Source organism: Embiotoca jacksoni, unplaced genomic scaffold, assembly GCF_022577435.1.
Source record: "Embiotoca jacksoni isolate LCO1_2020_lvr unplaced genomic scaffold, fEmbJac1.0.p SCAF_9, whole genome shotgun sequence".
Taxonomy (NCBI): Eukaryota; Metazoa; Chordata; class Actinopteri; family Embiotocidae; genus Embiotoca; species Embiotoca jacksoni.
In genome coordinates, this window is record NW_027185447.1 from 1174210 (window position 1) to 1199769 (window position 25560).

At 41.3% G+C, this 25560-nt stretch overlaps 1 protein-coding gene across 2 annotated transcripts in view; it reads right to left on the bottom strand.

The window, feature by feature from the left end:
• LOC138193533 (plexin-A1-like) overlaps positions 1 to 25560 on the bottom strand; it is a 261016-nt gene that overhangs the window by 44202 nt on the left and 191254 nt on the right. For both annotated transcript variants that reach the window (XM_069141669.1, XM_069141668.1), the window contains exons 13-18: positions 19113 to 19264; positions 18047 to 18167; positions 17355 to 17491; positions 14536 to 14703; positions 5865 to 5958; positions 3510 to 3746 (exon numbers count right to left, since the gene is read on the bottom strand). In XM_069141669.1, coding sequence (XP_068997770.1) covers positions 3510 to 3746; positions 5865 to 5958; positions 14536 to 14703; positions 17355 to 17491; positions 18047 to 18167; positions 19113 to 19264 — 909 coding nt within the window. The remainder of the gene's footprint in view (positions 1 to 3509; positions 3747 to 5864; positions 5959 to 14535; positions 14704 to 17354; positions 17492 to 18046; positions 18168 to 19112; positions 19265 to 25560) is intronic.

The window sequence follows — 25560 nt, forward strand, 5'->3', positions numbered from 1 at the left end:
TAAATAGTGATAATAGTGAATTATCTGTATTCATTCATTTATTACGTGAATGAACAAAGAACAAACCAGGTTTGCAGGTTTTTATAAAACCACGACAAATCATCTCGAGAAAATAACCCAGAAACTGTTAAATCCTACAACGAATGCGGTGACACTGGATGTTTCAGAAAAGAAAAAAAAAACGTGTCTGCTAATTGATCTTATTTTTGTGAAGACCCTTTCTGTTTCTGTCAAAAACCCACAACAGGATTCTGTTTGGTCATAAGCTTGTCGTTAGCTTAGCTCACGTAGGTTTTTCTGCGGCCCTTTTGGCCAGCGTGAGGCTTGAATGAGCGAACGGCAGTTGTAGAGCAGAAGTAACCTTTTTGCAGTCTGGTCACAGCGCATGCTGTCGAGAACAGTCATTCGGGGTTTCTCTGATTGTACATACGTTATCCTGTCACCGAGGTTACACACATAGATGTCCACTCTCACTAGCTTACATTCTTCTACGTCTATGGTTCGGCCTGATAAGCAGGCAGCCTCTTGTGGGCCATAGACAAATTCACAAGGGCCTGTGGACGGCTGGTTCAATGGGCCTACAATACATAGTAGCATAAGGAAGGTGCACAAACCCACAGACCAACATTTGTCAATTTCAGTTCCAGTTTTTCATTTCAATATCAAATCCAATTTGACACACTCTCTGTCTGCGGTGGAAGGAGAGCAGGTCGTGACATGAAACGAGGGAAAACCAAGTAACAGCAAGAAAAACAAAAAGCAACAGGGGGAAAGATCAATCCAAAGACAGATAAGAAATGTGGCTTTAAACCTCAGGAGAGCCGGCACGAGGAGAGGCGAGAGCAATGAAAGGATTATGAGAGAAGGTAGGAAAAGATGAAAGGAATACACCCTAAAGTGATAAAGAAAGGGAACGAACATAAAACAGAGCTAGAGAGCGAGCGAGTTAGACCGAGGGGGGGGGAGGAGAGAGGAGCTAGCGGCCGTGTCTCCCGCTGGTTTGGCAGTGGGACGCAGAGACAGACTCCGTTTTCCAATCCCATCGTCTCTGCAGGCCGCCACCCAACCCCGCACTGCAACCCTGTAAACATGCATCCTATTCTCTCTCGCAAACACACACACACACACACACACACACACGCACGCATGTGCGCGCACGCACGCACGCACGCACACACACACACACACACACACACTCAGCAGAGTTTAAGCCACACGTGCGCTGGAGTTTAAGCCACACACAGAGCTGTTGCCACACATAAACACAACAGGCGAGAAGCATCATGCGGGGACACACTCTCAAAAACACACAAACACACGCGGGAAAGCACTCACGAAACACCACGACCAGATGAATGTTTTCTTTTTCTCCCGCTATCACACACCTCAGTAAAAAAAAAAAAAAACACCCGACAACAGATGAGAAATTAATTGCGTGGCAGGCGCAACGCACGCATCTGAGAAACGCTCCCCCCACATCCCATCTCGGCAAATTGCATTTTTGTCCATCTCATCAGTGCTTCCAGTGGGTAGGCAGTTCCACCAACAAGCCAAGCAGGAGATTTGGCAATTACTGAGAGGCTCTTTGCTAATAAATTATCATTTAAGAAATAAATTACGACGGTTTCGCTGCTTTCAATCTCTTCATGGAAATAAGCGGCGTAGCACACTCTCTGTGATAATGTAAGAGATAGTCGATGCAAATTTGAGCAAAAGATAAAAGCAGGGAACACTGGATTCAATGCAAATGTGGCACATCAATGTGACACTGATCTGAAGGAAATGAGTTTCATATTGTCTCTACTGTGTCGTGTTCACTCTATAAAGCTTACTCACACTTTATATACCACAGACTGCCAGCAGTTAATTGACTGACGTGTGCACTTGAAAAATGCTGTTTACACCTCCGGAAGTTATTTCTGGACACTAATCCGCTGGTTATTTCAGGTCATTTTGCATTTGTAATACCATATATATATTCACTCCCAAACAGCTGCATTATTCCTCTTCAATTACTCCTCCACTAAACTTTTCAGGTAAGCTCAGTGAGATAATACAATGTCACATAGACACGACTCAGGAATTGCCAATTAATTCCACGTACTTATGTCCAATCACTGTTAATAAAAATGAAAACCAATATAATCCGACTCACTCGGCTCCGCAGGCCTGTGTGTCCATCCTGCCCTCCCAGCTCAAGAATTTAATTACAGAAATTGAAAGGATTGTTATTTAAGAGGGCTGGAAGTAGTGACGAAGGACGACAGTCAAAAGAAGTTGTTGTTAGTTACTGAAGGACTGAAATTGGCCTTGGAAGGTGTGGACATTTGCTTTCAGCTTTCAATTATGAATTCGTTATTTTTCCTCCTCTGAGAAACCTTGTCAACACATTTTTTTCTTTCCCGTATGAAAAAAAAGCCTGCGAGAGCGTGGTTGTGTGTGGCAGTCAAAGTAGGTTTTGCCGTTATTAATACAATATAACTTCAATCTGTTTGAGCCTTTTGTAGTCAAACTGAGAGCAGCAAAAACCTTGGAAGAAAAACATCTATCTATTATCACCTAAAAACCTTTTTTTCATGACTGCTCAGGATGAACATTGTGTCAAAAATCCACTTTTACTGCGGTGTTGTTAAACTTAAGATAACTCTCCCAGTTTCATGCTGTCAGGAAAAAAAAAATCCCAACTTTAGGATATCTAACCAGCTTACCAGCTACAGAGGACACCAAACATTTCTATCACAGCTTAGGGTGATTTAGTGGCTCTGCCCTGCTCATTACGAATGTGGGGAAGTTTACAGAGCCATTGTTTGTTGTTGTTAGATACAACCAAACACACTGATTACTCCTCATCCCAGCAGCCTATTGTCTTACAACCCTACAAGTGTAAAACATATGAACATGTACTTTTTCGGTAACGAGTGTCTAAGGTAACACAATTTGAAACCCTGTAATAACATTACAATTAGGAATACTCGTCATGCTCTGTCACCTTCACCTTTTGTCAGTTTATGAGGTGTCTCACTGGGATTTAGAGCAACAAGGTAAACTGAAATTGACTTTACTACTTCATTATTTCTATCATTGTATCATACGTAAAGACTTGTCCAACACTGGTTATAACACAAAACAATAAGGCTTCCGCACCATTCGGTGCTCGGGCCCTAATTACTAGATACATAAAAAACCGATTCCATATTGGAACTAAAAACAGGGATAGCATTGTTCTTCTCTGTTTGTACTTCCCACATTATGAGTTTGTCAAATGAAGATGAAATAGGAGCAACTCAAATAACTTTATATCTACAACTAAGCATACTGAGAAAAAAAAATAATTACACCAAGTAAATGTGATAACTTGTAAATCTGTGAAGGCGTCAACAGTCCTATTCCTACTGCACGCTGTCTAACCAGCATCAGAATCAGATTACAGGACTGGAAAAATAAACTGAAATGTACAGCTAAGTAGAGAAAAGCACTGGAAAAATAGTTCTATGCCCTTCTGTTCTGACCTTGAGAATAAGTGGCGACGTGGGTTTGAGCTCCAGTACCCCAGAGGGACTCAGCGGTTCGAAGACAGGATCGGGGTAGTAGCTGAATGTCTCGTTGACCACCATCAGAGCGTTCACGTTGTCCATGTAGAACCCGATCTCATCTGGGCCGGTGCCAGTGTCGGAAAAACTAAGCTCTGAGTCCGCCACTGACGGAGCGAGGCACACCATCACTGAGTTGTTGTACACTGTACAGTTCTGAAAGTGAGACACAGAGAACAAGAAAGAGTTAAATGGATGTTGTTAGTCACCGTGAGAACGTATCATATACGAGTGGCGATCAGAAAGTCCAGGGACTGTTCCTGTTATGCGCAAACGGAGCAAGTGGAAATTGTAAGTACTTTAAGTTACGCCACTTGAGCAACATCAGCACTCGTCTTGCATTTGTAACGAGTCGGGCGAGGTGCTTTGAGTGGCGTTTCGAAAGGGGAAAAACATCGCTGTCCAAGAACAAAGAAGGCGCCTCAGATAAGGAGCGAAACCAGGTGGGTTCCCTTTGAAATGCATGGGATTGTGCACCGCCCACTTGTCCCACAGGGTCAGACTGTGAACGCCGAGTTGTGCTGTGACGTTCTGAGGCGCATGTTGAAAATGCACAAGTCTCTCTCCCTTAACAACACTATCACTCCCCACCACCCCTAATTGCCATATTTGGCTCCCTGCGATTTCTCTTTGTTCCCCCAAAAATTCAAAAACATGATTGTAACTCAGGTGCTGGTGTCGATCAAGCGACATAGCTTGGAATACTTACTCATCAAAGTTATAGCTTCACCCTGCTTCACTGTGCTGCGCTCTGTTAGCACGCAAAAAGAACAGACTCTTGTGTAATCTTAGGAACGGAAAAGGGAAATTCCTTTAGTATGCTTTGAATAGATTTACTGTATATTTACGCCACATTGACACAAATCTGAACACTTTTCCTTAAAGATTTTTAAACACTCAAATACTAATTGTCGTTATAGTTCTATTCACACGATGGTTAGATATTGAGCATAACAGGCAGCACTGCCTCTTAGAAATACTACAAATAACCTGCAGGCAATAATTTTCTTTTAAAATGGATCTGTTGGGTATAATAACCCATCCTTTGTGTAAGTCAATGCCCTGTGAAACTACAGTGCTGTTAGACCCATTGCAAATGTAAATTGGTTGCAAATTTATGACCAACTGTTAATACAAGCCAATGTGCTCTGTGCCTTTGCGTGTACCTGAGTATTTACATCACTGCCCTGGAGAATACATGAATACATGATGTCATGGCCAAGTTTGCATCAATTTATAGGACAGCTCTGAGGACCATGCATGTTTATGACAATTTACTACAAATGTATTTTAAATTGCAACCATGAATTTGTGCATATGGAAGATAAATACTGTAGTTTATAAGATTGGGATCCAAATCGTGGGACCTGAATTTTTTTTTTTTGTTTTAAATAAATGCAGATACACTCCATTATTTATCTCACACAAGTCTCTGCTAGTTAATTGCTATATTGTACTGGAATAAAAGGAAACCAAAATCTGTCTGGAATGTGTGGAAAATGTAACTGCTATTTGTTGTGAATAAGCGACAACATTCACAAACATCAGAATGGTCCTTTAAGTGCAAAGCACTTGGATAAAGCGCTGTGTGGGATGCACCGTGTAGGCTGTTTGCCTCAATAAGTGACAGCTTTATCGGCAGGTTGAAGTGCCTTAGTGTTGTTTGATGCTCAGTTCTTCCCCCTGAAAACTAAAGAGCTTCAACTCATAGTGACAATCACCAAAATGCTTCATGAAAATTACCAATAGAACTGATGAAACTCTTCAACTTTTCAAATGGGACTTCAGTTTTTTAGGTGGATCCCCCCCCCCCCCCCTCTTCTTTATTCCCCAAAAATGTTTCCAAGCATTCCACTCACACACACAGAGTCTCTCATGTTGAGTCTTTTTTTTTTTTGGTGAGTGAAACACAGACACCCATGTGGTGCAGTGACATTTGAAAAGCTAAATAGCCTGAGGTAGTGTTAGATGTCTGAAGCTGTCGCGGTAGAAAGAGGAGACGTGAGCAACACACAGAGAGACTGTCTGCCACCTTCAGCATCATACAAGTAGCTGTTTGTAGGTATGTTCATGGAGAGACTGTCTGAAAGTATTTGACATTTAATATATGTATGTGTGTATGTGTAAATCTGAATAATGCATACCGAATATACCGTGTGCCTGGGTGTGTTTATGAATTTAAATGTGTGTATAAAGGCTTGTGTATGCAGGTATTTGTGTGTGTGTGTGTGTGTGTTTGTGCTGCGAGTGTGTGTCAGTCACATCAGTACTTACATGAAAGGATTCTGCTTGCCCATACTTGGCCCTGATCTTTGGTTCTCGAATGGTTGCCAGGTTGGTCCCGCTCACTGTCAGCAGAGTTCCTCCACTGTAGATGAGAAAAAGAAGAGGCCACAAAAGAGGGTAAGAGTTCAAAAGAAATGCTCAGTCGGTGAGAGACTTCCTCCAGGTATAATCCATTTCCATGCAAATTTTGATTGGTTGCAGCCAATTAAAGTAAAGGTGTAGTTACATCTGAACCGCTCATAAGGGTTTTCTTTTTCTATAAAAAAAAAAAAAAAAAATTCTAAATATATAAACCTTGATGAACAAAGCAGAGTTTTTAGGGGTTTAATCGATGGCAGGAGAGGAAGTTTAAATGTTTTTGAACACATATGCTGTGTTCGGAATGACATACTTCCCGTAGTGCACTAATAAATAGTGCTCTTCCAGGTCAGGACTCTTACTTGTGTAGTGCAGGAGCTTAGACAGGGTAGTGCCGTTTCAAAACGCACTCCATTGTTCTGCCCTGACTGGAAGTAACCTCAGCTTATGAATACATCACCCGCCAACATATCTGCAGCTTTAATTAACATGTTTTGGCACCCTCTGTTTAACATACTCAGTAAACACACTGGTTCTTCTGTCTAACAGCTGTAATTTAAATGAAACAGTTTTATTCAGGAACAGCTGCAACTTTCTCAGACGCCTTCATTCGAAAATTATTTAAATCGGTGGTCCCTCTCCTTCCTCTACGCAGCCAAGATGGCGACCGTTTAAGGTGGAAAGTCTACAGAGTTTCACACTTTTCTTTGGACCGTTTTGAGTGGATCATCCTGGTACTTGTACTGCACTGCACGTTCCTGTACCTGACAGTGTGAACGCACTCATGCACTTAAGATTGTGAGTTAGTGCACAAAAGTAAGCCATTTGGAACACAGCAATAGTGTCATGTGCTTCAAGGCACCATCAACTTTTACTGGATGAAACTAAGACCAGTCTTTCCCTAACCTTAACTAAGTACTTCGGCAAAACAACCATCAAAATATCTTGCTGTGGGTGCTACAAGCAGCGACTGGATTTCAAAAGTGGAAACCAGGTGAAAAAAACAACTGCAATACATTATTTAGTAAAATTTCTACAACATACTTTCCAAACAAAAATGTAACCGAGGTAGAATTTTTTTTTTAAATCAAAAATATAATTATTTTTGTAAATTAGTATGATGGGAAGATAGACTTGAATAGTTTTGTAAGGAGTATAATCAACATTGGCAGTAACAAACACATATTACTGTGTAGTTCAGCATCACCATGAAAGGGAGAACGTATGTGTGAAAGAAAGTGAAAGAGGCAGAGTGAGAAACGGAGTCGGAGGGTGGGGGGGATCCTCAGAGATACTGCACAGAGTTTAATCACAAGTCTATCTTCAGTAAATATGTGTTTGCCTTGAGCTGATGAAGGTCACTGGACTGAGTACAGTAAATCACGATGCCAGAACTTGGCTGAAGCCCCAAAGCGTCTCTTCGTTAGTGAATAGTGTGTGAAGGCAGACTCACATCGTCTTGGTGTGGAAACGTCTTTTCGGTCGGATAAAATCTGAAAATATTTCTCTGATTGTTGATGTGAAACCACAGATGATTGGTGAGGAAATTCTACTTGTCAAATAGGCAACTGTTAATGGAGTTGGTCTCTGGAAAATATTAGTTACTAAGAAATAATATCTCATGTTGGTGCGAACCAAAATGATTGGTGGACTTTTTTTTATTTTTTTTTGTGTCTCCAACATAGCAAGTTTATGAGCACTGAGGGAGGATCATGAAGTTCATGGAACAGTTTTATCTTTATCAAAGAGGACTCCTGACACTTGTAAAGACAATGGAGTTTGTCTTTCCTTTTCACCGCTACACTTAAATTGGATTTATGAGGTTTTCTTGAGAGATGTCTTACTTTCCTGATGCCCTCTTTGTTTTACGGAGGCAGTGCCAGCGTTTGAGTACGGTACTCTGTTTTCTGCTCGAAGATTCCTGCTCCTCACTGCTGCGAGGTGGTCTGAGCCTGAGAAATATAGTTTATAAGAGTCCCTATCATGTGTCTTTCTGCAGGTTTCTCACTGCCTGAAGGAGGCATACTGTAGTCTCTATCACTGCCGTCTGGAATAAAAGGCTGAAATAAACAATGTGGTGTTCCTTTACTGCACATTGGATGCTGAAGCATTTTTTTTTTAAAACAGCAGTGAAGCCTGTAGTTTGACTGGCCAACACCTGCAGTCAGATCTTACAGAAAAAAGGGATCTCATTTCTCTGCGGATGTTTTACCAGAACGTAATTCTCACGCTCAGAGATCCCTGACTGCGGCCTCCACCATCTACACCTTAAAGACGAGTGTTTTTAAGATTTACTCCCCCTGCAGCTTGAGATATCGGCTCTCTGTGGGGGATCCTGCTGAGGGTGGTAATGGCTTCACTGTCACTGCTCACCACCTGCCTCTTGTTATTTTAGCTACTTTTGAAGGTTTTGGATCTTTACCCTCCTAAAAATATACATTTTGGTGTATGTTGATAATCATCTATGTACAATATGTACTTGTACACAGTGGAGCCCTAAAAATCCCGACAGCAGCTGGCCATGTAAAGCTGTAGTGCTCTCCCTGTCCTTTATCCCTTTATCCCTGTTCCTTTACTGCCATTCTTCCAGGATTCAGGATAACTTTGTTGGCTTTAAGAAAGCCTCTGAGTCTCCCTGCATTGCCTCCATGTGAAAGTGACAGACATAAAGTATCTCTTGGACTTTCTAACATTTGAGACGTAAGCCACAGGTATGTTCATTTTTAGCTTCTGCAGCTGCAAGCAGATGAGCGGTGACTGCACCGATGACCCACTGCTTCTAAATTGTAGGATTATGATGTGACAGCTGGAGCTGACAATCCTTTCTGTCCCTGCACCATTCAAGCTTGGGATGGGGCAACGTATGCCCAGTGAGGGACGGTAGAATTTGTACTGTTGTAGTCAGACTAGCTGGTAAATCTGGGGAACCCGAGCGCCCTGCAGGATCAGGTAACTGATCCAGGCAACACATCCACAGGCCTTACAAGCCAACACAATAACTACAAATTCTCTCATGGCATCTTCCCATTCACTGAGGCTTTGACTAGGCCTTACTGCCCCGGCTTGTTGAGTCTTCAACCCTCCACCACACAAGGATACCAAGGTAAACTCGTGGTTTACCATGTATTACCACTGACTTCTGCAATATGCAGGTGTCCTTTCTTAGTCTACATTAATCTGACACTTATCCAGAACGACTTAGTGTACAAGCACCAACAGCAGAGGACATGATAGAATGTGAGGATACAGAGACAGAGCCTCTTAATATCTTGGATAGAGAGCCCGTTTGGCTAACGCCAGACATTCATCTCTCTCTCTAATCCAGCACGACTCACATTGGCAGCAATTGGTAATGATAGGGCGAGACAGGGAGTGAATGATAAAGGTAGACGTACCATCTCCTGCATTGTAGGGAGATAAAAGGCTTCAGGTCTGGCAATTCTTCTCAGTGATTTTTTCTTTTCTTTTGGCAGGTTGCCCATTACCGGCTGTGAAATCGTCTCTTTCATTCTTTTCTTAAACACTATCATGTGTGAGATGTGACTGTAGATGTCATGAGTGACATCAAGTCTTTGATTGACATTTTGACAGCTGACAGAAATGTAGCAGTATCTTTTTTGGATTGGTTTAACTTTAACATAATATGTGCATTAATGTTTTGTATTCATGTCATTTCTACTGCGGCGCTGTAATCTTCAACAACCAAATACAGTTTAAATAACTGGAAGTGAGACAATTCAATTCACTCTGACTGAGTACTGTGACACTCTGCTGTGATGTGGTGGAATTAATTTTGTACAAATCAAGTCTGTTCTGTAGAGAAGACTAACAAATGTTGTTAACTTTAAATTGTAATATTGTGAAACCTACATTGAGACTCTGTTATTATTATTTTGAATGTCCTTCATTCAACTAAGAACAAAAATGAGTTTTCTGTATCACATTATGAGAATGTACCCTGGTTTATTAGTTCGGAAAACTACCATTCAGTTGTATAAATCATGTTGCTGTATCATACATTAATATTAGTGCATAGCATCATAATAATCTGGTCCCTTGGAACATATTGTTGCGTATGCAGTGATGCTGTTAAACCGTACGAGGTCAGAAGTGTTCCTAATATTTTGCCCACCCCATTTATATGAATTAGGTCGACAAAATATCAGGAACACAGCTCAGTAAAACTCAGTACGGTTGAAGAGCATAACAAATCGCAGCCTTCCAAATGAACACTAAAATAATTCAACAAATCTGTCAATCAGATGGAATAAAAACTGAACGTTACTTGAGGCTCTATCTGGTGGTATTCATCATTCCAAAAAACTATAATTGAAATTCATTTTACATTCACACATTACATTACAAAGATGTCAAAATTAGCTGTTTTTATCATTTAAATAATTGAATAATACATTGTGTCTGTGCTTAGCCAAATAGAGTGACGTCACAACACGTCGCAACTGCTAATATCTTTCAGTGGGAAGTTGTACTTGAGAAATGTGGTTTGTCACATAGCGGTACATGGTCTGAAAACTTTGTGAACCTTTGTTGTGGCTGAATGTGTTATATACTGTAAACTGTGCTTAGTCATGAACAGCGAACAGAAGGCGAAAAAGGGGCCGAGCACAATGTTACTGTGGTCTCCACAAGAAAGATGAAGACATCTGATTAACACTTAGGGCCACGCTGAAATTATTATTTTTTGTATTTGATGTTTATGCTATTGCCACAAATGCTGCACTTCTTACAACACTGTTTGTCCTGAGCCTCCTCTCCTCCCCTCTCCTCTGCTTGATGTATATTTGTACTGAGTCCCTCTGTCCCTGTTGCTCCTCTCTTTGTCTAAGTGAGTCTCTTTAGCTCAGGTACATGCTTCAGGGAACAGACAACAAGACAATCAGAGCAAACTCCCAGAGATAGCTGGGGAAATCCAACCGCTGTTGTTAAGTGTTTCTTTCTGTCTGCTCTCCCTGCTTCTCTTGCCATCTCTTCTTATTTTTACAACTTGCTCTTTATTTTTGTGTTCACCTTTTCTTTGGTCAAATCCTCCTCTGACTGAAAGTCATATGTTTTTGATACTTTTGAAGACTTAACTTAAAACGAATAAAACAAACATAAGACTCAGTCGCACCGTCATTTAAAGACAAAAAAATTGGGGGGTTAATTCATTATTTTCCGCACAATCGCAGTAATCATTGCACTTGCTTGTGGGGGTGAAGTAACCTGCAATAATCCCTCAATTCAAGTTCAACTTTGGAAAACTAAAAAAAATTGAATTTGAGCCCTTGATTAAAAAAAAAAAAAAAGACAAAAAAAAGCCATCCTCATAGTGCTTAGGTGTGTTGCACTGTCCACTTTTATTTGACCCTCCTCTGTTTTGGTGCACACTGCTCCAGACATTCATTAGACAGAAGGTGTTGGTACAGATTTGTCTTTTCAATAATTAAACAGTGTGAACTAAATGTCCTGGAAGTAGCCGAGCTAATAAGCTTTCTAACTGATTGAGTCTTTAATGAGGGAAATAATGTACAATCCTGAGAACAAACTGCCAAAGAGAAGAAAAACGCCACAGTAGAGAAAACCAATAGATGTTTGGAAGCCGACTGTGACTGACCAGTGCTTTCCGGCTTGCTGGCATACGAGCCATTAGCTCTCCAGTGTATGAACTATTGCTGCTCGGAGTCCCTTCACTACAGAATCTCTCACTGTTTTGCATGGATGTATGGATCATGTATGAATTGTAGAGGAGGAAAACTGGATACCACATGCAACAATGGTGCACATTCTATCAAAGGCTTCTTACTTTTGATAGAGCATGCTGTTGGAGTCCATCTCATGGAATATCCTGTTCGCTTCGAACACACACAAAGGGGATCAAATATTGTAACCTACAGCTCCCCTAGATTTTCAAAATAAAAGAGTCGTTTTAGTCTTTTTTATTTATGAAAAAAATGTGGCCACAACTCAAAAAAAAGCTGAATCGCCGTACTCCATCCGTGCTGACCTGTGTGCACGAACGTCGCTCTGCTACCTCCTGCTGTGACCTTTATACTGCTGATTAAATTAATACTTTTCTCAAGTATATCGTAGGAAGGGCCACCCTGTTGCCTGAATACCTATATTTAGACTTGGCAGCTACCCAGAACAACCAGTTTTCTAATGGCAGCCATTAAGCAGCTGTACTGCAGGAGTGGTGCTACTCGGTGCTTTGCTAAAAGGCACCTTGGCAGCACTTGCTAAAGGAGCGATAAGCCTCATACCCATCTGCTGTGTTTAACCAGTCTGTTTGGGAGAAGATTTGAATATTTTGTTCCAAAATTGCTTCTCCAACCTCTACTAGAGCCCAAATATCTTCCCTCAGCACCCCACAAGAGCACTCCTCATTGATTTATTTTTGAAGTGCTCCGTCTTCCTCCTAAATGGGATATCATCAGCCGAGCACAATGATAATGCACTCCTTCTCCACCCCTGCTTTTTTTCCCCTCTTTTCACTGTCTTTCATCCACTTTCGCGATCATCTCCCAAACACAATGATGATGCTCTGCAGGCGCGCATGCATTCGCACAAAGGCAGACAATAAGGCGGATATGAACCCATATAATAGCACATCTCACTGGTCCGTTGTACTTTCTACCTGAACCGATATGTTCGCAGAGCACTGGTTGAAATGCATCAGCTAAATTACCCACTGGCTGGAAGCGCACCACACACACACACACACACACACACACACACACACACACACACACACACACACACACACACACACACACACACACTTGCTGTTTGGTTGCTGTTAGCGAGGTGTGTGAGTTGTTTTGTGGTTTTCTGAGCCAGATGGAGGAGGGATCTGGGGCCAAACATCAGGGACTCTGGGAATCAGCGGGGATGTTTGTGTGTATGTGTGCATGCATGCCTCTTTTTTATGTGGGATCATCACCCCTGAGTGAGCTTCTTGAAGCAGAACCCCAGTTTGGAGCTTCACACACACACGCACACACACACACACACACACACACACCCTCACAGTGGGTGGGCAGAGCAGTGATTGGGCCTCAGCTGCTTCTTGGCCGGTCGTACTGGGCAAAGGGAACCGGGCAGGATTCATCAACACTTTTCTCTAACAAGCTCTGCATCTATCTCCTGCAATCTGCTGATGAGTAACAACAGGGAATGCAGGAACACAGGGAGGGAAAGAAAGAAGCAAGAGGGAAGGAAACAGGGCGGGACAACTGTCTCCAAACTCCTAAAGACATTAAAGTGGACAGGGGATGAAAGGACTGACTGAACAGAAAGGAAATGCGTTCAGGATGAATTCTGACGGAATATGTGATATTAGACAAATTGTCAGGTGGGTAATATACTGTAATTGCTTTGCTCCTGTGTAACTAAATTCATCAATCTGGACTGCATTTTAACTACAGACAAATCACAGGAGGTGGTTTTAGACAAAAATACAATATTGATCCTCATCGCCTTACAGAGATCCAAGACTAAAATTATACAAAGACCATCAGGTGCCATGAATCTGTGTGCTAGTAATTAATACTACTGGGAGAAAAATCCAACACATATGCTTCCTAATTGGAATTCAAATCACTGATTAGTGTAAGTAACATCAAAATCGACCGACCTCCCACAGACCAACAGAACCGAGGTTGAATCACTGAGGTATTCATTACTAACCCCAGTATCCATCATAAGGACCGATATGAGCGTATGTCTGCCCTCCAGCACAGTAAATCTACTTTAAAGTGAAACTATTTGCTTGTGTGTGTCCTCACTGGTGACGCTGCTGTCATGTTCAAAGCTGAGTAGTGGAGGGTCTTTATTTATTTAGCTGGTGATATACAGCGCTGCATGACAGGCTGGAGAAAGCTGAACATCCAACTGCAACAGTTGAATTAGTTCAGGCAAAAAAACGTAACACTGTCATGCACCATCAGCTGATCAGTGTTAGCCGCCTCTTCAATCACAGATCACATTCAAACAATTAATGGGCTGTATAATCTGACACACTCACACTCCTCCATGTTTTGATGAACCGAGCGGCGGCTGCTGCTGCTGCTGCTGCTGATGATTCCCTCCACTAAAAATGTCTCGTTTGAGCCAGATGGAAAATCTCCGAAGGCACCATCAATTTACCTCCATCTAAACTCGCTGTCAGAGCTCTCATCCAGCATTTAAGTCTGCTCAGACTGCCTCGAGAAGGCTGCCTCAGATTTGCCCTGCTCATGCTCCTGCATCACAAGCAGCAGTGTAAAAGCCAAAGTCCAAACTCTGATTTCCTGAAGCCACTAGCTTCTGAGAATATCCAACCAGCACTCATTCAGTATCCCTACAAGACAAATTCCCAGCAGGAAACTTTCGGTTCAGTGATTTTATTGACGTCCCTGCAGGAACTCTCTAACAGTGCTGGGATGTATTTTAGGAACAACAGATATGTGTTGCTACAGTCAAATAATCCCTCTCAGATGTGTTACTGGACAAATGGACAATGTAAGCTAAATGGACCTAAAAATGTTTGTAGTAAAACTAAGCAATCCAGCTGAGCAAGTAATTACACAACACAGTGGCTTACCTGGCAATGCTCCAGTCAGGTTCAATCCTCAGGACTGTGGGGTCTTCAGTGTAGTTAAACTTGACTTCGGGATTTCTGAGCTCAGCATCATCAATGTCCACCAAGACTGAAGTACTGCCCGGTGCCAATCCAGCTGGTGTAACGCACACTATCTCACGGGCGTTCCTCCTGGATGGACAGGCAAAGGAAAAGTTGGAGGAAGGTGATTCTACACCCAGCACACATTTTGGCAGAGAGCAAATTTCATAGTTTGGCCCAAAAGGGCTGACTATCCACAAAGACTGACCAGGCACAGACAAAAAAACAAAAAACTTTGTCATAAGAAAGGCTTCAAAACTAATATTTGAAGGGTAAAAAGGTTGAGCTTTCTCACAGGAATTTCCAATGAATACTGAATTCTTGGACGAGAATACACACAAGATGGCAGAAAATAACACTGAAGACAAAACAGTGTGGAGAAAAAAAACAATTCACACGAGAGAGGTTCTCAACAACACTCTAGTCTGATGGCTCTGAAAACTGAATTCTGATAATAAAGAGGCAATGATTGCATTCATGTGGGAGGTCATTCCTTTAATACTGAGGTCAAGGCTGAAGAGTTGATATGACATCTCCTGGTAATTACCTATGTCTGTCCTCTAAAGACAATTAATCTCATGCTCTTTAAATCATAATGAAACCTGCCTCTGGGATTAGATAATTGTGCGTGTGACCAGAGCACTTCAGCCCATACAGCCAATTGAGTGCTGCAATTTTCTCCTGGTCTCATGGATTACATGAATCAAACCAGAGTTGGAGCTTTTGATCACAACACAATGTGAGGCAGAGGCAGCACACAGAAACGTAAAAAAAAGTGTACTGTCTGTGGCCCCATTTACAAGTAGTATTCACATGTGTTCTGTTTCTGGTTATATTGTCTCGACAACAACATCTGATCCATTGGGTGTTTGCATTTACCCTGGAGTCAATAAATATTCTCTTTCATTGATTTCTGCCTGCATTGCATTCATATCTCTTTATGTAAATTATTTAAGTGTGGCTGGTAGAGCTGTAAACAAATATGGCCCAAGCCATGGACGGCCATCATTCATTTTTAAATAACTTTTTACAAGAAAAGACTTGCTCATTGACTTTCCAGCCTGACGGGATTTTTATTTTTATTTTTTCTCTCCTGAATGTGATCACGCTGTGTGGATTGGATTTACACTTGGCTGCCATCTGATCATAATACGAGCCAGACCACCCTCAGATTTTCATCTTTTGCGAACATGAATTTTTACTTATGCCGATAAGATAGCTAGATTCAGATAGCATGTTAATGCCCCATGTAAATGTGGTCTATATGGCGAATTGCTCTTTTTTTTTAATCCCACAAAAGCACTGAAACATATACACAGGTGAAACAGAGAAAATAAAAATTGTAAAGTAGAAATATTTCACTCGAGGTGAACCAAAATTTCTGAAAAGAATGTGAAATAACAACAATGGCTCTGTAAATTGTAACTCGTGGAAACCCTCCTCTGGAGCTTGAACTCTTTTTTTTTTTTTTTTTTTTTTTAAGTGAGATGGGTTTGTTGTCGTGTTAAAAAAAAGCAAAAAAAAAAAAAAAAACAGGAAATTCAAGTCATCTTTAATGACGTTTATACAGTACCTACTATGATCAGTGCACTCACAAAGATCAACGACATCCGTCACAAACACTGGGGGAGGGTGGAGAGAGGTTGTGTGTGTGTGTGTGTGTGTGTGTGTGTGTGTGTGTGTGTGTGTGTGTGTGTGTGTGTGTGTGTGTGTGTGTGTGTGTGTGTGTGTGTCAATGCTTTCTGGTCCCACAGGCAAAATAACATTTTGAATTGCAGTCTTGAGTGCAGTCACCAGTAGCTACATTATTTAATATGTATTTAGCACAGTTGAGTGGCGGCTGCTTTTCTGGGCCATGTGCGTACATGTATATGTGTGTTTGTTGTGTGTGTGCACTTTAATCTACTGTTGCTCATTCTATTGTTGCCTCTATATACCTCGGCAGTCACATAGAGAGGAGGAGAGTGTGCGAGAAAGAGAAGAAAAAAAAAAGGGAGACAGAATCTACAACATCCACCCTCTGAAGTCCCCTGGCCTGTAACCATAGCAACCCCATTCAGAAAGAACCAGTGCCCCAGCAATTTTCACAAGATGCCATAAACACAGTCCCACAGTTAGGGTGTGACAGATAAAGACAGAGTTGAGGTGAGCGAACAGTTGTGTTGAAGTGGAGTCAGTGGGATTACTGTGAGGAGGCTGTGGAGAAATGACTGCTGTGACATCAAAGCTAGCGCACGCTTGCTTCAATAGAGATTAGCTATGAGAGGCTAATCCATGCATTTGACATGCAAGCAACTGTGGTGATAGTTTGGACGTTTTTCATGCTCTAGATTAGAGAAAGCCTGCGTGAGTGCAGACGACGAGGTGCTGCGTGTCTGCAAGCAACAAGCAGGTGCACACACTTAATACAAACAGTCATGATCCCACACACACAAACACAACCTAACCTGACACACTGATTACATGCTTCCATGTGCACTTAATATCTTTATAATAATGACATTTTTTTTTGCAACACACATGAACAAATCCTCAAACAATGAATCCTTATTTATGCACACATTTTTTTGTTTTCCTGCATTATCTACAGTACCTTCAGTTATAATTAGAAATTTGTTTGACTACCTTAAGTACTCCTTATTTGACTTATTCTTATCTAAATCCCATTATCTTCTATAAGGGGATCCAGTTTCCCTTGAGGGGTCATTTTAATTTAATTTCAATTTAAAAATAAAACATACTTTTTGAAGTAGCAGGGCTGGGGTCCAATGCTCACAGACACATAGCTGCCTGCGTTAAGGTAACTGCCCTCTATGGTGACTCGTGTGCCGCCTGAAATGGGCCCCTGAGATGGCTGGATACGGGTGAAGTATGGAGTCTGGAAAAGAGAGGAAAAATAAACATTTTTTTTAGAAACAAGCCAAATTACATAAACATTTTTGGGTGAATGCTTCTTAACTTAATTTTGATTCTGTGAAATATGTCACTAATTTCACTCATATTATTATCAAGTTTCATGGAAAAACAGTTTACGATTTAAAGGATAACGGATAGGATATGGAAAAAAAACATTATAGAAAAATATGTTAAATGCTTGAAAACAAAAGTACAAACTGAAACAAGATAAATCAGGTAACACAAAGTTTCTCTGCATTAAGGTGTCACCTGCAACCCAAAATTGCCACAGTCATCGAAAACACAGTGATCTTCAATCACTATCACTTGGGTCTGTATTTGTATTCATTTCCTAAGAATTATCTCTTTGGAGTTATATTTCATCTTTCTTCATGAAGCCCTTTTCAAACTGAAACCTTTGCCGAGTTACTGGACATCTTACGACAGCGAAGGTGTCTCCTTCAACTCGTCATGTTCGTCATACAACAACAGATCTGACGAAAGAGCATTTGGAGAATCTTCTCGCCTGGGTCCTTACCACAAAGGTGAACGGCCTTGGTGACAGCGCTCTGTAGTCGTTGACGCAGTCTCTCACACACACCTCCACCTGAGCCTCTTGGACCCTGTAGCCGGTAGCATCGTTCAGCAGACACACGATTCTGGAGATGGAGAATAAAATCCATCTTTGAAAAGATGCTTCTTTATTCAACACCGTGTCCATAAAATGACGAGAGCAGGGACACATAAACAAAACAAACAAACCACAGAAAAACATCCACACAACTATTAGTGTTCCTGATGAAGTAAAGTGCAGGGTAATTCATTCAGTGCCTTTACTGTGCGCTTTAGATAAGTAGGAAGGAGGGACTGGTCGGTCACAACAGAGGTTTTGTATGGATGGCACACTGCACCAAAATACCTCGCACAATAGATCTGTATCTCAGGAGCGGTGAAAGAAAGTCAAAAGAAAAATGGGAGAATCTGAGGAGGCCGGCATGTCAGGAATAATGTGCAGAATAACTGACGTGTGTGTAATATTTGAATAGAGATGCCCTCTATCTCAACATGCATCATTTCCCAACTAACTGCACCACAGAGAGATTGTTTGATCTGCATGAACTCGATTCCTCAGCCGTGTAGGACCCTGCAGAGGAGTAAATGTCAGGATGGAGGGATGAGAAAAATAAAGGAAGGGGAATATGTAGGGAATAATGGAGGAGAACGACAGATGCACACACACAAAAAGAAAATATCTGCTGTCTCTATCTTTTTAGCTGCTGAATGAGGCTGCACCTACAAAGAGACGTGTTGTGGTTCAGGTTTGTTCTGGCGTTTAATTGGTCGGGATGAGAGAGGTACTCGTTGCTGCTTCCCGGGTTTGTGTGTGTGTGTGTGTGTGTGTGTGTGTGTGTGTGTGTGTGTGTGTGTGTGTGTCCTCAGATTTGTGTGTGAGATACAGTTTCTGTCTGTGTGTGGCTGCAAAAGCATTCACGTCTGTTTCTGTGCTTAGTAAGCACAGATATCTCCGTGCCTTTTTAACAGTTTGTGCATGTATGTGTGCATGCGTGCCTACTTTTACGTGTGTCCTCTGTCCCTTGACTTACCTCTCAGCACTCACATACTCCTCCTCAATAGGTACACAGGGCACCTTCCCCAACCGGACGCCCATCTGGATGTCTCTGAACTGCAGTCCCAGGTTTTCTCCCAGGATGGTCACCCTAGTTCCCCCCTGACGAGGCCCGGTCTCTGGGAACAACTAGACCGACAAGAGGAAAGAGGACCAATGTCAAAAGGCAATGTCAGAGAAGAAAACACAAGTCTAGAAAAAGAGACATTTCAAATCTACATTTCTTTGCCTTTTTGACCGCTACATTTCCACTCTATATTTGCACATTTGCATAAATAAACACACATCTAGGTCACCACATGAATCAATAATATCTTAGGCTGTCCCCTATTCAGCCAGTTTGAAGTTTGAAAATAGTCCCTGAACATGACACAACACTGCAATTCTAACACCAAGATACACACGAGCATAAACACACGTAAAACACAAAGGGCTGCCAGTCCACAAACATACACACACTCCATACAGAATTGCCCATATCAGTTGATTCAAGTTTTAATGAAGAAAAATCGCCCTCTTGGTTTTGAAAACACTGAAAATGAGATAAAAAGAGGGCAAATAAACAAGTTACAGCGACAAACAGGACCAAACCGGCATCATCTCCGTTTAATTGAAACTTATTATGGCGTCTTGGCTCCATCGACGGGGCTGCGGCGGAGTAACGCTCGGTCGAGCCGACGAACCGTAATGTGATTTATTTAGGCAGATTATGGCGCGTAACGGGGACAGGTGTGGTGTGACAAAACAAATATGGTGACTGATGGACGCTGGGTGTCACAAATATGCACACACACGCTGCTAGCTGGGGCACGCACGCACACACAAACCTAATCCCTAACAAGCATCACAAGGTAATTATGTCTAATCTGTCCGTTGCCCTGTTCTGCAGTGCTTGGCTGAGCAGACAGCGCAGTGTGGAAAAGCAAACTGAGGCGGCAACAGACCGGTTGTTATTATACCACAGACAGGACCAAACAACAGACCTTGACAAATGGAGATTTCAGCAGCGTGGACTAGTTTGGGGGACGAGCAATTTGTCTTTCCAGACACTTGAGATTTAACTCTAAACTTTAACACAGAGAAAGTAGACTGCGATTCAAACCCTTTTCTGCACCTTCAGAGGGAATATTTGTAATATGAGCTAATAAACTGGAGCCTTTGGAGGTTAGATGCCTTGCTCAAGGGCAGCACAGTAGTTGTTGATAAAGATCTTACTCCACCTGAAGTTAACCAAGTGGTCCAGGGTTTGCATATAAAAACGCCTGCACTGCAAAATGTATAGAATATAATCTTATCCATAATTAAATTCAAAGAGAAAAGAGAAAATTGGAGTGGAACAGTGAAAAAAGTGAACAAGTGTACATGAAAATGCTCAAATGGAAGAAAACTGAAAATGATCAAAGACAATATCTTAAAATATTTAAGTTCTTTGGCTTAAAGACATTAGTACCAAGATAAGTTAATCATTTAAATGATTAAGAAAGTTAAAGCCTCTTTGGAGGGGATCTAAAGACTTCAGACTTGGCCACTCCCAGTGCCAGAATCAGAGCTTTTCACCAGGATGTTTTGACAAACAAAAACGTATGCCTTCAGATGCCTTTTAAAGGATGCTATAATCACAATAAAAATCCACATATGGATTCTTAATCTTCTCCAATTCAAAATAAAGAGTTTTTTAGATGAACCTTATCTTTATCTTGCCAACGGGCTGCAAAATAATTGTATGACAGCTTGCCAGACAAACCGCATTTTGGAAGCTGTTGCATGTTGGGAAAGAAAAACACAATACCATTGGCAGCATTCTGCTTTACTACAAAGAGATGTGCTTAATATGCAGACAAAGACGCACCCTCTTCAACAACCACCGAGCTATAGACAGACAATCTGTGATGTGTTAAAGAGAAAGGGTCACAACAACCACTGAATGTACACTGAATGTACATGTGTGATGCTGACCTGCGGTTTCAAGAAAATAATCTATAAAATAACAGTGACAGGAGTGAACTGAATCAAAACACGAGGAGGGAGGCAGAGCGAGAGAGTCTGGCCGGGGATACGGCTGCCTACTGTTTGGAAACTGACTCACGTTGGAACCTCAGGCGCCGGCAGAGCCTCAGCACTTTGGTTCCACAAACACAATAGCTGGTAAACACTGACCAGAGTGAGTACAGCCATCAAGCTCTAGGGTACGATATGGACAACAGATGTCAGGGTGTGGAAATGGGGCTTCAGATGGTTTTGGAAGAATGAAGCTATGATACCGCAAAACACAATATCAGCTAGCCACCAAGCCCGGGGATGTAAACACTGGCCGAGCCACAGACAGAGAGGCAACAGAGAAAGAGAAAGAAGAGTGCAGTTAAAGGGATTAGCAACATTATCTGAGGGGGGGCATTTAGTGGGAATATATACCACACTACAGACACAAATAACAGTCTCCACTTTCGCTTTAGGACACTTAATACAGATCCTAGAGTTTATATGTGACATTAGAACAGACGTGTTTTAGTGCTAAATTATTTTCACTACCTGCAACATGTGAGGCAAATTACAGAGACAAGCACCGATGGCAATAGCTTTAAATACACTTTAGCCAGCAAACATTCCTGTATAACAACTGTACGTCTGACTAATGATATCTAGGGAGTGGTGTTTCCCCTGCAAAACACAGCTTTTAAAGATAATTATGGATAAGTGAATATGGACGTCCGTCTCAGTACTGGAGAACGAATTTGAGTTAAAAAAAATTAAAAAATGGCCGAGAGATAGAGCAAATCACAGCAGTGGCTCATTAATCTTGTGCACCAAAAAAAGGTCCAACTGTGAGTTCATAGGCAATAATGCAGTGTTGGGGAGTAACTAGTTACATGAAATTAAAATACAAAATAAATCGTAATTAGTTACATATATCTTTAAAATCTGTAAAATACAGATTGGTTGTATCATCACTCAACATGGAGTTGACCTGAACATAGAATGTGTTTGAGATTGCGGAAAAAAAAAATGTCTGTTTCAGCTTGAACTTTTCAAGCCTAAAACATTTGTTAGAACAGTAATCAAAAAGTAATAAATTGTAATGGGTTACATTACTTTGTTGAAGTAATCAATAGTTACATTTCTTATTACATTTTAAACAGGTTAGGTGGTAAACTGTAATCTCTTACATTTCAAAAGTGCACATGTCAGATGCATTTATAAATGTGGTTCGGTATTTTCATGTGTGGCTTTATAAAATGAAAATATATATATATAGTAGTATATTAAAAAAAATCACTACACAATTGCTGTCAGCTAACTGGTCTCAGTGCTTATGGTGGCTTGATGATTATTGGTCGCCAGTCATCCAAATAGCACACATGAGAAGACCCAATAAGATGTTGATAGCTGGGGCATATTTTGTGGGAACTGCCACTGCATGCTCTCAGCATGATGAGTTCCAGAGAACAGGAAATCTCAACATCCCTCAAAATCATGTTGAGTGTAACCAAATGTAAGCAGAGCTATGGCCCCGTACGCCTTTACCTTACATACTTCATGGAACAAGGAGACCCAAATAGGTGACTTTGCCTCTAATAAACCACATTAGCTATCTGAAACATGACCATTGTGGCTCAGAAGATGGAGCCAGACCACCACACCTATTAGCTACTCTGAATGAAAGAATGTACCATGATAATATTCCTCTGACATCCGAGAGTAAATTTCCGCTGGAACCTCAGCAAATCTTGGAAGTATAAAAGTATGGCACCACATAACAAGATAACCAGAGCTCACTGAGCCTGTGGGCATGCAGAGACGCCACAGTGTGGAAATGGGACCTCAAGCAGCTCTGGACTCCTGTAGCAATGATTTGACACAACACTACTACATTAACCACCACTCCCTAGGTAATGTAAAGTACAGACGCCCTCAAGCTGGAAACGGACCTCAGGCGGTTTTGGCGGTAATCTGATACAACAGAACCACATTTAAGCGCTAACTAACAAGCCTTAGGATATAACTGCAAAGGAAAATGCAGATATATTTGTTCCACATGAGTAGCCAAACTGATCGAGGACTCAAATGACACAACGACCACAAATGCTTGAGGATGCATACGAGTATAACACAGTCTCTTCCCGCTATCAGCCTCTAACCACTGAATCCTGGAGCTGATTAGCTAAAAGCCACATATTGAGACTGAATGGCAATTTTGCTACAACTTCATTATTTAGTCTGACGCTGCAGTCCTTGTTGGGTGTTTTGTGTGGTCGGAAGATTTGGATTTGCTCCAACCAATCGCTAATGACTTATCGTACATATCCGGCTGCTATTAAACACCAGTTAGCAGACATTCAGCACACTTTGCAGATAACACAGCTGGAGAAGAACATTTCCATTATATTTTCAATTCTGATTTATAATAATATAGCATGTAGCATTACAGGAAAAAAAAATAAATCCATTTAATCTTATTCTCTTTGATATTATTTTTCTTCCTCTGTTTGGCCACTTCTTTTGAGCACCACTGACCAGGAATCCACTGGAGGCAAAACACCGGGGCGTGACTCTGTGGCGATGTGGCCTTCATTCTGCAGTCCTAACCTCATAGTAGCCACATCAAATCATCAGTATTACAGCAGTGGTTTCCTAGAAGTCTGTCATCCAGCCTCTACACACATTGTGTGTGTGTGTGTGTGTTCTGTAACATGGTAATCTTGCTGTGGTCTGAGCAGTAACCAATAGGACACGGGGCCATGGAAGGGCAGCAGCTGGTAAAACCTGGGAAAGTTGTTTACGTGGTCAGAAAATAGTTTGGGAGTTCTGCTAGTACATACTTAGCCAAAATGACTCCTAAAACATTAGGCATAGTTATGTTCATAAGGGAATATTATGACAAGGATTCTTATTTTCAATGGCATCAACTTTTTTGTATTGGGAGACTTGGCTGATTAAATGCTCCTGCCAATTATGGGTGATTACCTGCAATGCCTATCAATAAGGTAATTTGCTAGTGATCACTAAAATGTCACAGTCATGGTCACCATGGAGACAAATAAACCAGTTTTTTCTTAAAGTATTTCTGCACAAAACCTAACATTTCCCCTCCACTTAACAGCTGTAACTGTGTGTCCAGTTTAACCCCATCAGCCAGAGGCAATTAAAACAAAATTACACATTTTAATTCAGCAGACATAGCTTGGCCCGGTACCAGGACTGTGAGGCTGGAAATAGTTAAGGCCTGTTCACATTGTCAGTTTTGAAATTATATATTATAATCACAACTTGATGCTGTTCAGGTCAACAAATGCCAATGCCAATGCAGAAGTGCATTAAATTGAAATACCACCAAGGGTCAAAAGGGACAGCAAACAAAAAAAAAAAACTCTGGCTTTAAGAGCCTCCCATTAATAAAAACATAAACTTCTCTCATGAAATACCAATTCAATTTTTGTTCGATGTCATTAGGGTGTCATTACCTAAGTTGACAGCTTCCAAAGAGTGTTTTAGAGGTCACTCTGAAATTATTTCCATAATCATTACGATGTAAGGCCTCAAAGAGAGGTGTGTTTGAGGGCGTGCTTGGTTTAAATGACATGCCTGGGGTGGAATCAGGTTTCCGGTAGAGTGGGCGGGCATACTGTCCTCAGGTTCTCAGTCAGATCCACCCCCACTCCTCCCCAGCTTGTCCAAATATGGTTACTTTTGGCTCTAAAAAAACCAAGATGTTGGTTGCAAGACTCGTTGCTTAAAAATGTCAGTTCACAAATCAATGGGTGCCGCCATTTGACGGGTACTCATAATGCCTGATCTACTTGATGAATACATTTCTTAAGCTACCTCCACTGTAGGGTCATAAAAAAACATTCCTCAAGTCAAGGTGTCATTTCCTTTTGGTTTTCATATTTTGTTTGATAATTATTACCTCTAGTTTTGCAACACTTGTACTATCATCATAATATCAAAACACACCATTCTTTCTCTCCATTCCCTTATAATGGCCTTCTGTACATACGAACTGCAGACCAGGACAAATGCAGGAACAGGTATGCACTTCTGTCTTCAAACATTTGTGAATGTAAACTGTATGCATGCAGTTATGACAACATACAATAAACATGCATTATGCTCGCACATACATAAAGACATAAAGAGGGTGCCTTCAACATGCACACAAGCATATATTCACACGCAATTTTGTGACTTTACACAACTAAAGTGTGTGTTTCTGTTTCTCTCTCTCTCTGACACACACACACACACACACACACACACAAACAGAGATAACATTAAGAACCAGATTTAAATTTCAATGAGTGTCAGGGTGTCTGAAAACCATCAGATTCTTACTAACAAGGACGAGATGTGGAGAAATTTTCACAGAAGAACAGAATAACATTCCTCCTCCATCTGTCTTGTCTGTCTTCACAACTGAGGCTTTAATA